The following is a 14,103-nucleotide window of genomic DNA, read 5'->3' as shown; positions in this document are numbered from 1 at the left end:
ACAGCCATTAACTGAAATTTCATCATACCATTCTCAGTTTGTTCTCTGCAGTCACCTCAATTCATCAACATTCCTTTAATAATACATATTATACATTATTTTATACATTTTCCGTATTTTTACAATCATCTCTAATCAATGTATTCCTTTAATGAAACACTTTAATGCAACTTTTTAAATCGCTTACTATCCTGACGTTGTTTTAGAATGTGTTCACACCACATACAGACACAACATCTCATTCGCTGATTATATCCCCCTTGCCTTTTCTTCAAACAAATTTGTATGCATTTCGGAAGTTATTTACTCCTAGCCTTAAACATAAGTTGTGCCATTTTAAGTTTAACCAAATCAATAAACTTAAGTATCTTTAATTTCAAAAATAAGGAATTTGTATGCTCCAAATATTGTGTTGTTTAACCAGAAACATCAATATGTCATTTAAAATAGGGAAACTGTTCCAGAAATGCAGTTCAGTTTGTTGTTTGGTTAATATTATAAAAATAACTGTGTACGCTAAAAAGGAACAACCACCTAGACCTTAGCATACCAATGATTTCTTGATGCTACCGTCTTCGGTCTCTATTTGACATTAATTTATTAATTTAATGAAGGTTTTTTTTTGAGCAATTTATAAGCTTGCATGCACTTTGTTGGGGCTTGTTGTATCATTTAATCAACTCGTCATGAGTGAATGTGTCTGGTTGGTCTTGTATTTCAGCTTCCAGTGACCAAATATCAAAAAGAAATTGCTAGATGCAGTCATTATGGTCTGGCTCACTCCTTTCTTATCACTATGATAAACCTTCAGTCAGGAGAGCACAAGATTCCAGCGCAGCCAATACAGAAAGTGTTTTGGAAAAGTCAAGTGAGGCCAACAACAACATTAAATGTAGAACTCAAAATATGAGGAAGTGATGCTTGTCTTGACGAGCCTCGATAATTGTAACCACTCAATCATCTGGTGTCATATCTGAAACATGATGTTTGTTTATTTTTAGGTTTCCAGAGATGCCTTTAGCTCTTCACTCCAAGGGCCAGAATTTCTGCAGTTTCCGCATGGAGAGGAGAACTTCAATCCAGAGCTCAGCTCCTCAGAAAAGACCGGATACATTTTATATCCTGCCAACAGCACTGCTCTGTCCACTGGTGAAGGGTAAACCTCTTATAATGACTTCTGGCCTGGTTCATTTTTCATTTGGGGCCTTAGATTATTTACTCTCATTCAATTAGCAGATGCTTATCCAGCAACACAAGAATTGCTGCTCTGCAGTTTGTTTTTAGTTTAGTATTGGGAAATGCCAGGATGAAGGACATTAGAAATGTATATTGATGTGCAATTTTCATTTTTTAATCTGTTCCAGTTTGACTGATTTGAAGGGAGAGTTCAACCACAAATGAACATTTACTCACTGTTTACCTCGACATCGAGTGATTCTTTATTCTGTTGAACACAAAAGATGATCTTTTAAAGAAAGCTGGAAACCTCTAATAAAGAGCAGGGTGTCCGCGGGGTCTTGAGTATTAAAGGTTGATAAATCAGTTATGAGAAAATTAAGGTCCTTAAAAGGTATTAAAAAGTCTAATCGCGTTTTTACGAGGTCTTACATTTAAATGTTTTATCTTAAAGCGTTGTCCAAAGAGTTTGACTCCAAAAAAGCATAAATATATTTATTTTCCTTCTAATATTAACAACTCGATCCACGCGATTGGCCTGGGGTGCGTCCGGCCAAGCTCCTCTGTCCAGGTGAGGTCACGTAATTTGCGAAAAACGCAGGAAGGTGATGTGACGCTCTCCACATGTAGTGAAATCACAGAGCAAAATGGATGGCAAAATAAGTTTGTTCTCCTGGTTGGAGAAAGACGAGTTTAAACAGTGGCTGAAGCCTGTTTATTTTTTAGGCTTTGTTTCTTCTGGGCTCATCCGAGTTCTGTTGCATGGTTGAGCTCCATCCTGAAGAAACTCAAGCAGATTTGGAACAAGAGCGAGTAAATGAAGACAACAGTTTTGAACGGTCCCTTTAAGCATGCCTATTTTTTTATGATGTAATTATTTCAGATCTACACCAATCCTTTTATTTTAATTTTACACAATTCATGTCCATTTAGATTGATGCTTTTATATTTGTTTAGTTTTTTGTTTTTCAAAATTGAAACTTTTCATCCCTGAGCAACCAGCTTGATTGTAAACATATTTATTTAGATAGTAATGAAAGCTATTGTGGTGTACACTGGAAAGAGAAGGGGACCAAGCATTCAGCCCTGAGGTATACCAAAGATTGTCACCATCACCCCATGCTTGACTTGAGTTCATTTGGTTGGAGGTACAGTGTTTTTGGGATGGCTTTTTTTATGCATTATTTATTTATTATGTTTCCTTTTTTGACATTGTTTTAGAACGTGTGATTGTGTTGCCTATGTGAGAAATCACCAGTAATTGTAAATGGCAGAAAACAGTCAAACTACTTACTCTGCAAACGTTTATGACTTGACAAAGTTGAATAAGAATATTTCAGTTTGCAACATCAAGCGGCATATAACAAGGTTTCTTAACTTCTAAAAAGCAATGCAAGTTAATGTGACTAGTAGAGGGCGACGCAGTGGCGCAGTAGGTAGAGCTGTCGCCTCACAGCAAGAAGGTCACTGGTTCAAGCCATGGCTGGGTCAGTTGGCGTTTCTGTGTGGAGTTTGCATGTTCTCCCTGCATTCGTGTGGGTTTCCTCTGTGTGCTCCGGTTTCCCCCACAGTCCAAACACATGTGGTACAGGTCAATTGGGAAGGCTAAATTGTCCATAGTGTTTGAGTGTGAGTGTGTATGGATGTTTCCCAGAGATGGGTTGCGGCTGGAAGGGCATCCGCTGCGTAAAATGTGCTGGATAAGTTAGCGGTTCATTCCGCTGTGGTGACCCCAGATTAATAAAGGGACTAAGCTGAAAAGAAAATAAATGAATTAATGAGACCAGAAGACTCGAGCCAAAAAAAAATTCCAAAGGCTGCGCCTGCTCTTACGTCAAGAATAAGGTCAATAAGTATAAGTGTGTTCTTGACATACTTTACATCTGGACCCAGAGAAAGGTAGACACTGCTGTATAAACGTGAGCGATATGAAGCATCACTCATTTATTAATCTTGCTCTTTTTCTTCCTGGCAGGGAGTTTGATGTTAAAGCTCTGTGTGAGGGCTCTGCTGGTGATCCTGAGGAAGAGGAGTTAAGTCCAGATAGTGCTTGCTCTGCTGAAAGCCCAGCATCTCATAGTGACCAGCCGCATGACCGTGAGTTTCAGTACACTGTAGAGTATGAAACACCCTGAAGAGTTAAAGGTCCACGTTAATTTGACTGTATCTGTTTTGTTGCCTTTTTTTGATTTAGAGGACACAGATTCCCTCAGTCAGGTGAGCTCCACGGGAAGCTCAGGTGTTGAAGAAGAAGAGGATGAAGAAGAATCTGGAACTCTGCTTCGCCAACATTTCGACACTCTGGGTGTGGCCACAAATGGTAGAAGATGTTTGTTTCCAGCTCTATTTAGTTAGTTGGTTTGCTACATAGGTACTTGCATAGTTACTTTGTTTGGTTACTTAATTACTTGCACCCTATCAGAGTATCCTCGTAGGTTTTATGTAAGACCATTTTAGAAAGCCCAACTCGCATCGTTTTTAATATTCCTTTATGATTAAGGCTTGTTAGACTATAAGAACATTCATAAGCAGCGGGACACACTGCTGAAACAGGCAGGAGAGATAGATTCAAACGGCATTGATTAATCATAGATTTTGTATTGGAGTCCAAAAAAGTAGAATGTTCTCCTATTGGTCCAGTTATGTTTAATCTTTCTTTTGTGAAAACAACCCCGTATTTGACTGCAAATTAGATTTTTGAAATCTGCTTGATTCTCTTCTAACAGCAGCTCACACAGCGCCTGTTTTTCATAAGACACAGCTTTGTGAATAGTTTTATTTCATGTGTGAAATCTTTAATGTGCTTTGAATAATTTTATTCTATTTAAAGAAACATTCTCCGATTTTAGTCTTAAACATCAGGTGATGATGTTGCATGTTTTGGTATTTATTTTAATTTTTTTCACTCGCATGATCAATTCCTGGTTAGCTCCGTTAGTTGCATTTGGATATTGACGATTTGACAAGATCCAGGATCTTCTCGTTCTTCAAAACTCATCTGAGACTTGTTGTCATAGCAACAGTTCTGGTAGCTCAAACCTGCTTGGGAGCAGGTTTATTTCATATAAACAGAATTAGATCGGGTCAGTTCAAGCAAAGATAATACTGAAAGTATGTACCGAATGGTGATATTTTCTTACAGTAGTTGTACACTTGGAAAATTAACTATATATAAAGTTAAAATGTAGATATTAATAAAACTTATGCAGTCTGCACTTTGAAATAAAAGTACAAAGACTGCCACCTGCTGGTTCAAAGAGAATTTATTGATCTGAACTTTTTAGATAAAATGCGTACATGCACAATATTAGACTACAAAAAGGATCATTATTTATACAGTCATGCACGTGTTTTGACCACTAATATGCCGGTGATTTGATGCTTCGCATAAGTTGCAGACGCATTTACCAATATCAAAATGCTAAATTAATTTATACAGCTATTCCTTACACCAATTAAAAGACTTGAGTAGGCCTAGGCTACTATAATAAAGAAAATCTTCTCTAAATGTAGAGCTAATTACATGAATATGCATTGAAGTACGTGATGAACACTTGACACATGATGGTGTAAAGCCTGCAGCTCACAGCAAATGTGGAGAGTTGTTGCGTGTCATATTTAACAAACGGTTTACTGCACATTTGACGTCATTTTACTTGCATGGATAATTGAATATTAATCAGATAATATCATTACGCTGCTGTGCCGTCAGCCAGTCTTTGCATTGCTGATGTTTTCGAGGGTCAATAGATCTGTCCTTCACAACACACGCAGTGATCTCAGATCAGTTTATCCACACATTATAATCTGATTAGCGAACTCGTTTGAAGAACCAAGTTAGCCAGAGATCAGTTACCAAGAGTAAAAGATCCAAAGGCACCTATTTTGAGTACTTGCAACGTGCTAAAATATTTGTTAAACCAATTTGCTAAGAACAAAAGCATATATAGATGTTAAAATGATCAAGCAGAATAAAGTGTGTAAAGCTAGTAGATCGAAAATAAGACATCGATTTATAATTTCGTTAGTTAACACATAGTCTGCTATTCATGAAGCGTGTTTAGTTGATCTTGAACATTTAATAAAATTCTTCATCTGCAGTGTCTCCCTTTGTCTACTCTTGATCAGACGGATGAAAACACATCTTAATACCAGTGTAAACAGGGTTAGGCCCTGTTTACACTGGTATTAAGATGTTTTGACTTTTAGTTTTTACTACATTGGAATCAAAACTGGCACTGACGTTGTAATCGGTGTCGATAAAATTCTGATACCCAAACCCATCGATCTGAAACATTCAGTAACCAGTGTTCTGAAATGGTACCTTACAGCAAACATAAACATAATCTAAAGTGCTCATTTTACACTTAGCATGCCTCAATAATAAACCAGAGAAACAAATCAACTGTTTCAGCCTTTTCCCCAAATTGGTTTAAAGATGTTCTGCTGATTGCATCATTGGCTTCAGCTCTCCTATTGGTTCTTGGTTTTGATGCTCGTTGCAGCTGAAGTCACACTGCAGGAAAGGGTCTGAAAGAGATAACTCATTAAAGACCACTGATTTTAGTCTAGGATTAGTTTAAGAATTCCCAAACGTAACTCAGATGACCAAATTGTGGAACCTCCTTTGGTCAAAAACCAACATATGTTGTGTTTTACTGTATATGCTAATAACAAATGGCAAAAAGAACAGGATCTACACATTGTAACAAAGTCCGTAAAAGTAGTCTTGACGTTGGTCAAGCTAGTATATTTTCTCCAACCTGTGGGATCAGATGATTTTTAATGACACAAGTTTTTAATAGGTGTAGAAGATCCTCCCACATGCTATATTTGTAAATGTAAGGATTCTGACCATCAAGCATGCTTTACTCCAGTGTTTCCCAACCCTGTTCCTGGAGGCACACCAACAGTACATATTTTGGATGTCTCCGTTGTCTGACCCATTAACTTCAGGTGTTGGAGTCTCTTCTGATGTTATGATAAGTTGATTCAGGTGTGTTTGATTAGGGAGAGGTTGAAAATGTGGACTGTTGGTGTGCTTTCAGGAACAGGGTTGGGAAACACTGCTTTACTCTATAATTCTGTGAGAAACTTCTTTTATTCAGTTCATCCTTTTGATCTCTGTTCAGTTAATCCAAATGTAGTTTTAGTGATTTTTAGCACAAATAAATTGTTAAACCTTAATATAATTTATATTTGTGGTATACTTTTTCTAGCCATGAAAATAGTCATATAGACTCTGGCGAATCTTAAAGTTTGAGGTGAGCGCAAGTCAAGTGTTAGACACGATGCTTTCCTCTGTAGCTACTCAGCAGTTGTATGATGTTTAGTGTGGTAAAATCTAATTTTAGTGTGTTTAATCCTCAAGGTGATGGTGAAATGCTTATTTCTCTACTAAACTTCTGTGGAAACTCTCTTGCAGAAAAGTTCAACACAGACTTGAGCAGTCTGCAGCCCACGACAGAGAGCAACTTCCTCAATCCTCGTCTCAGCATCTCTACGCGCTTCCTCTCCCGCTTTCAGAGCCGTTTCCGGTGAGTCAACATCAGCTTTTTCCCACATCGTGACCCTTTTGATCAAATAATGAAATGGAGAAATAGGTATTTTAGTTTCTCATACCCCTTTCAGATCTTAATGGATTAGGGTTTCTTGGTGTAGATGATGTAGTAAAATGTTTTCATCTGCTTTTTCAGCAGTGCTGCTTGTCGGCCTGCAGCATGCCTGTCCAGTATACCTGATGAGTCCACTGACAGCCAAACCCTGGACCAAACCATGGTAAGAAGCTTCACTTTCATTAATAATGCTATGTACTCTGAATGGTATGTATACAACAGGATCCCAGTTGTTATTCGTAGGCAGCAGATTTTTAGCCCATCAAGAAGTCTGTTTATTGATGTAATTTATTTGCATTTTTAACCTTAATTAAATAAACCTTAAAGTAGTTTTATTTTCTTTCATGTTTTAGTTACCAGACTACCAAAATCACTCCACATCTGCATATTTTTGTTAAACTCTGCACATAAATAGTGAGAAATGTCTGCAGATTTTGTCTGGCCCTGTTTTAGTGCTGCTTAGGGCTGCAGAATATGTCATCACATTGCAGGATGTCAAGCAATTTCAAGTGAATTTAAACTATTTTAAACACACGAAATGATCAAGTTTGCACCTTAATTTTTTATCTATGTTCTATTTTTATTTATTTATTTTTATTAATCTGTGCATTACTAATAAAATTAGGGATTCTTTCCAAACTGAGTCAACCTGTGAAATTAATATACAGTATATCGCAGAAAAGCAAACTACTGCAATGTCAGTTTTTTTCCAATCTCATGCAGCTCTAGTACCGATCACATCTTCGACTGAACATCAGTTTGGCATGTCATTTATTTTTTGGACATTTCTGGCATGCAAACAATTCTGCAGCCATTTTTTTATATCAAAGAAAGAAAAAACTAATCCAATAATACACTTAACATAGTGTGCAGGCAAATGTTTATTAATTAAAAGATTATTAAAGCAAATTAATCTTCTTTTTTAAAGTCTTCTTTAGATTTTTTCTTAATAATGCTGAGCATTTTTTTTTTTACAAATCTGAAACTTGTACAAATGAAGGAAAATTGTTACATGCATGTTTGACATGGTAGATGCATATATCAGTTTTTGTTTTCTTGTTTTTAACTAAGGAAATTTCCCATGTCCATTTAGAAAATCATTGTGTAGAATTGCAAATGTAACTTTAATATTATTTTAACAAAAATCTCATGCTTTTTTTTACATTGTATATTTATAAATACTTTATAAGTCAGTTATATACTTCCATGTTGTTTAAAATAATGTGTGATGTCATTGTTTTCAAGATTTAAGGTTAAACATTTAATTTTCAACATTTAATCTTAATAACCAGATTTCACAACTCCTAGAAATGGTTTTCTTACCCAAAAGTGACAATAACATCATTCACTCCCTCTTGTGTGATTGATTCTAAACTAAACATTTTACACACTGACTTAACTTGATTAAAAGTCATTTCTGTTCATTGATTAAAAGTTGTTCACTTTCAGATGTAATTTAGATGTTTATTAGTATAGACATCGATACGTCATAATTTCTGTATTCACCATTGAAGATTTGCTAGATGTTTAAGAACCATTGAGGTTTGCTGGACCACATCAAGCAAGTACAACTGAGCTGCGGTGACCACACGTGAAATGTTCTGCATTATTTATATTGTTTGTTTTGTTCTCTCTCTCTTTCTTCTAAGGAAAAGTCCAAGCATCTTTCAAACAGTGGAAGCGTTGAGGAGAAAGAGAAGACTGGTATGTCCTGTTACAGTACCTAGAAAGCATTTTACCCTAGTGTGAGATGATCTGACTTGAGTAATAATGTGTCTGATAAATGTTTTTCCTATTATCCGCTTGAAGGTAAAACTAAACTTGACTGCACTCTCGTATCTTAATATGTGCTGCACACTTTCTTGTCAATGGTACACACAAAAACACTAACAATATAGTGACAACAGTAGTTAAGAAGAAAAGGATATGATCTGTTCATGCAAATAGTTTTCACAAGCTTAGCAATTTGGCACTCCGGTCATGCCACATAATGTTAGTTAAAAATATATAGAGGTTATAAAATACAATAGATTGAAAGGCAAGCAGCTTTGCACTGTTAAATAACTGGAGTTAGATATTCTGTTTTTACTACAAAATAGAGCTGTGCAATTAATCGAAATTTTGCTTTTGGCTTTTAACGATTATGAAAAAACAATTATTGCATCATACCACCCCCTTTACAGGTGTCCACATTTATTGCTCTGCTCAGTTTCACGTAAAAATGACTAAAATCCTGTGCTGTAATGTAACTTTTGCAGCATGGGATGCACATCGCATCATTCACTGATGTACGTTCGGATCACTCATGTTTTTAAAGCTGTTGTGCGTGTGCGCTCGGCCTCAGAGACGAGCAGAGCACACACATCTAAAGTCATCTCAATGCGAGCTCTTTAATGGTCAAATACATGCTCATTTGTGTCAAAACGCGGTGTTTAGTGATTCATATTAACCCTCATTTATGTAATAAAGGAGTTGAGAATCAGAAGACATGTGAAAGTGAAACCATAATCAGAACAGCACTGCTCTTAAAGTGACAGCGCACTATATTCCTGCTGCTGACGTTTTTATCACTAATCAAACAACAAAAGGACAGAATCATTCACTGCTCTGACTAGAGGACGGCTGGAGCGATAAGTAAAGTGTTTTTCTTACAGTGAAGATGCTTAAAGCACAGCTTGTTTCATATTTGTATTCTATTGTATTTATTTTTCTTTCCTTATTTACAGAGAGGAAAATAACTGTGTGTATATATACAGCTGAAGTCAGAATTATTAACCCTCCTGAATTATTAGCGACCCTTTCCCCCCCAATTTTTAAACGTAATAGATTTAATAACTCATTTCTAATAACTAATTCATTTAGATATTTTTGCTATTATGACAGTACACAATGCTTTACTGTGTTTTACAATGTTTTAAAGGCTTAACTGGAGTAATTAGGCAAGTCATTTAGTAACGGTAGTTTCTTAAAATAAGTTTCAAAATGTTTAAACCTGCTTTTATTTTAGCCAAAATAAAACACATAAGCCTTTCTCCAGAAGAACAAATATTAGAGGAAACACTGAGAAATTCCTCTGTTAAACATCATTTGGGAAATGTTTATTAATAAAAATTCACAGAAATACTTCATCTGTAATCGTTTTGAATAATTGTGATTTTACAGTCATGACTAAAATAATCATGATTGATTATCTCATAATCGAGCAGGCCTACTGCTGTATCATTGCAGTGTCTGTTTACAAAAGCATAAGCAACTACTTGAACTGAAGAAATGAATCAAGTTATTAAATGGAATTGAGACTGCCATTTCACATTTAATTTTACCTTCTCAGTCTCCTGGGTTCAACCTGCTCCATATAATATATAATCAACTTGCTCCGTATAATAATCTAATAAGCTTCTGATATGGCAAGAGTTGCTAGCTCTCTGGAAATATGGGGAATTTAAACATTAATGGTCAAAAGTATTTGTTTAACTCTTGCAGTGTGTGGGGAAATATCACAGTTCACCTTGCACAAATTTAAACTGGATAATTTTTCTCTTCTCAGAAATGATGTTTAATAAGAAAATATCAGATGTTGTGGGTTTTTAAATGCTGAAATCTTGTCCTCCAGTTATCAAGAGACGTTCCTCGTTGTCTTCTCGGAGAAGCTCAAACCCTTCTTTGTTACGCTGGAAAAATGCATTGGGAGGTCTGTGAGAGAATGTTGATTTACTTTGACTCTGGGCTTCTCAAGTCACCAAATTACAAACATTTCACCAGGGTGTCTTGGGCTGCATCTGAAATGTCACTTTTTTTTCATAGACAGAAAAAATCACTTATGAAATTCACGGTTCAGTGTGATCATGGTATGTTTTTGATAAAGCAAATAGAAGAAATAATAACTGCAGTGCTGTAAAGGCAGTCTCCGGTGCTCACAGTGAAGTAATTCTAGAAGTTTTGGTGTCTTCAGCTGCGCAAAAGTGTTATTGGGTGTGAGCCCTAAGCATGTTTTAATATTTCATTAAAGGTGACGTTGGATGTTCATTTTACACAACTTTATATGATTCTATAGGGTTTTAATAAAATCTATAACATACTTTGGCTCTTTTTACCCTGTCGAAAATACCTCGGATCACAGCAAGTCGTTTTTTATAATATCTCTTTAAATGCTAATGAGATGCAGCTTCTGTGGTACTGATCCAGTCTAGAGGAGCTAAACCAGGGATGCCCAAACTCACATGTAACATCTCTTGACGGCTGCCTTTGTCAATGTAAAATCATTCAAACAAACATCTATACATATAAGAAGTGTGACACTGATTGTTTTAACTAATGTAAAGCTGCGCAATCTGTGAGCTGGTTAATGTGAATACCACAGCACCATAATGAAAAACACAGCTCTGCACATGATGGATGATAAATGGATCAGTTGATGAATTGGTCTGAATGACCTGAAACTAACGCTTGATAACTGTAACACAAGTTATACACGAAAATGGACATCTTTCAGACAAGTTATAGGTACAGCTACATCCTTTTAAATGTCACTTTGCTGTGGATCCAGCTTTGTATTGTCCCCCACTCCTTCTAGGATATTCCCTTCTTGTATTAAACTAATCCATTTCCTTGTTGCCTTTTCTGAAGCTTTACTTTTGTTTAAGGGCATCTGAGCTGCTAAAGTTACATCCGAACACACAGCATGCCAGGATCACCTTAATCAGTGTATAAATCCAGAAAAACAAGGCACTTTAGTTAGCCGCTTTTGCTATCAGTTTACAAAAAGGGGTGGGAGGAGGGCAGAGTCCATAGTTTGCTTGGAGTTGGGCACATGTGAAGAACTATCTGGTTATGTATAAATTGGCACGGGATTCACACAGGTCAAGTATGGCACATAAATACACTGACGGATAAAAAAAAACAAGCTGCATGCTTTTTCAACTTGTCTGAGCTAGCAGATCGCAGAAACCGAAGTAAACACACACAAAAGGGAAAATAACATCTGATGTCACTTTTAGTTTTACAGGACAATGAAGTTATCCTGCATATGCCTCACTGGAGTAGTTTGGAAAGGGCAGACCTCACATTGTCTGTGTTTACAGTATGTCGTTTGGGTTGCCTTGTTGAGTGCAATGGCACTGCTTTTCCAAATAACCACAGCAAATGGTTCGGTTTGTTATGCGTACCAAACCAAAAACCTCATACCAAATGTTATGGAGCTAATAATATGCCAAAACAATCTGAATTTGAATTATTCACATGCATTTTAATAAATCTGAATTATTATATGTCGTTAAAAAGGTTTTGAATTTGATCTTCATAACTTTCATATTGAACATCTGAAATTTAAGACAACTGAATTTTTCAAGGCTGATTTAATTTTTAGAGACGTATTTTTAAAGACGTTCTGAATTCACAGACTGCAGATATTGGGTTTGTGTAAATACAGTTTCAAATTTTCAAGATGAAGAAATTCAGAACATATAATTCAATATCCTGAAATTCAAAATCAGATCGTACAATTCAGATTCAGCAGAAAGTAGGTCAGAGGTCATCAACAGGGAAGAGTGGACGATCACCGACAAGTCATACTAAGCATTTTGGCCAATCACAGAGCTGCATGAGTTTACCGGTGTATGTGAGGCTCGGGAGGACACAAATCTTCTGCAAGCTGACTATCGGGGGTCAGCTGTTTTCAGCAGTTTGTGTAATAAATGTACACATGCTTCAGTGAACCAAATTCATATATTTAATTCAATTACATCTCATTGGTTAATCAAACTTATGTTTTGGTGTTTGAAAGATAAAGAGCTGATTCTGACCCATACTGTAATTTCTGATGGGTTATTTTAGCAGATACACCTTTACCAAAGTCACATTTAAGGACTTTTCGAGCTCTTTTCAGGTGCATTTTCAAACTGTTTCAGGATTTTGCAACTGTGGTAAATGACATTTGCATGCACACACTTCATCAAATATTTTTTTAGGGGTTTTCATAGGACCGCGAGACTGGAATTGAACTCTGGTCGCCGTGAGCACCGGAGTGCATGTGTAGACGCACTAACCACTACACCACTGGCAGATTTAATACATTACAAATGAACACAATTCAGATTGTTTTGGCATATTATGAGCTCCATAAAATGTTTCAATACAGTTGTGTGTATTATTCTCTCTAATACTAAATACAGTATACTTATTTTATGCAAAGTAATCACCTGTTCAAATGATGTGCCTATCTAGACTGTGATTGTTGGATGCAGCCTTGGTGCTTTCAGGCTCATTTTGCTTAGTGTACACCTCTTGGTATTTGTTTTCCTGGTTGTGCATATGGGGTTTGAGCTACCTGCTTCTAAACTGATTTAGGTATTTTTCCTTCTGCTAAACTTCTAACGTTTATTAAACTTTTCTTTTTTCTTCAGAAATCACAAACAGAAATCAGTCCTCAACTCAAAGTACCACTAGTGCTCCAGGTGTTCTCAGTAACAAATCCACCAGCAACTCATGTGATGCATCTGTCACGCGCTCCCGCCAAAGCTACATGGGTCCCACTACAAGCTCACGTGCTAAAATAAACCAAAGCAACTCCGTGGAGGGTCTAAACCTCTGTATATCAGAGGAAACGCCAATAAACACCTTGCCAAATGTAGAGCACAGCAAAGAGAACATGATCCCTCCATCCTCTCCTGCTGTTTCATCTGCACCGCTTCATCAGTGTCCTGCCCTGGGAAACCACAGTGCCCGGGCAGCTCTTCGACTGGACCTCATAGGCCCCAATCGTGCCAGTTTGTCACCTGTGTCACTGAAGAGCCGCCGAGGGAAGGTCGAGCATCACGATTCTCCGCGGCGCCAGGCTTTAGTGACGCCCACAGAGATGAGGTCACTGGGGAAAGAGAGTCGCAAGCAAATCTCTAATATTGAGCGGAGTTTAGTCCCTTCAGACAGACTCTCTACAGGGGCCGGGATGCTTGCCGGGAGCCCCACGACGAGGGAAACCAGTGATACTGTGGTTGAAGACCTGCAGTCATTGGAGAATTCACAGACATCTGGTCAGATCTCAATGACCAATGCAGTAACTCTGAACAGTCAAGATTCTGCAGGTACGTTAAATACACACAAATGCCCCACTTTGTTTGAAACAGCTTAACTTGGCTGTACGGAGTATATTACATGAGGGATAATGTACATTCAGGTGATTTTTATCGCAGATTAAAGCCCAACAGGCTTATCAGCAGCTTGACACAAGTGGCTGTTGTATGACTTAAAGGGGAAATGAAGCACTCAGTCAATAGATTTTAGACCTAGGGTGCAGCCATCTTGGAATATCGCTGTG

The 14,103-nt window shown here is 37.1% G+C and overlaps 1 protein-coding gene across 2 annotated transcripts in view; it reads left to right on the top strand.

Moving 5' to 3' along the window:
- Positions 1–14,103, top strand: part of wdr62 (WD repeat domain 62) — a 42,607-nt gene that overhangs the window by 25,948 nt on the left and 2,556 nt on the right. The window contains exons 23-29 of one of the 2 annotated variants that reach the window (XM_056473304.1): positions 1,002–1,156; positions 3,152–3,273; positions 3,371–3,496; positions 6,602–6,713; positions 6,876–6,954; positions 8,441–8,495; positions 13,193–13,870. In XM_056473304.1, the coding sequence (XP_056329279.1) occupies positions 1,002–1,156; positions 3,152–3,273; positions 3,371–3,496; positions 6,602–6,713; positions 6,876–6,954; positions 8,441–8,495; positions 13,193–13,870 (1,327 nt within the window). Of the gene's footprint in view, positions 1–1,001; positions 1,157–3,151; positions 3,274–3,370; positions 3,497–6,601; positions 6,714–6,872; positions 6,955–8,440; positions 8,496–13,192; positions 13,871–14,103 lie in introns of both variants that reach the window. The other variant, XM_056473303.1, reaches the window with a different exon arrangement.

The sequence above is a fragment of the Danio aesculapii genome, chromosome 15, assembly GCF_903798145.1.
Source record: "Danio aesculapii chromosome 15, fDanAes4.1, whole genome shotgun sequence".
In the NCBI taxonomy this organism is placed as follows: domain Eukaryota; kingdom Metazoa; phylum Chordata; class Actinopteri; order Cypriniformes; family Danionidae; genus Danio; species Danio aesculapii.
This window is presented reverse-complemented; position numbering and strand designations above follow the sequence as displayed.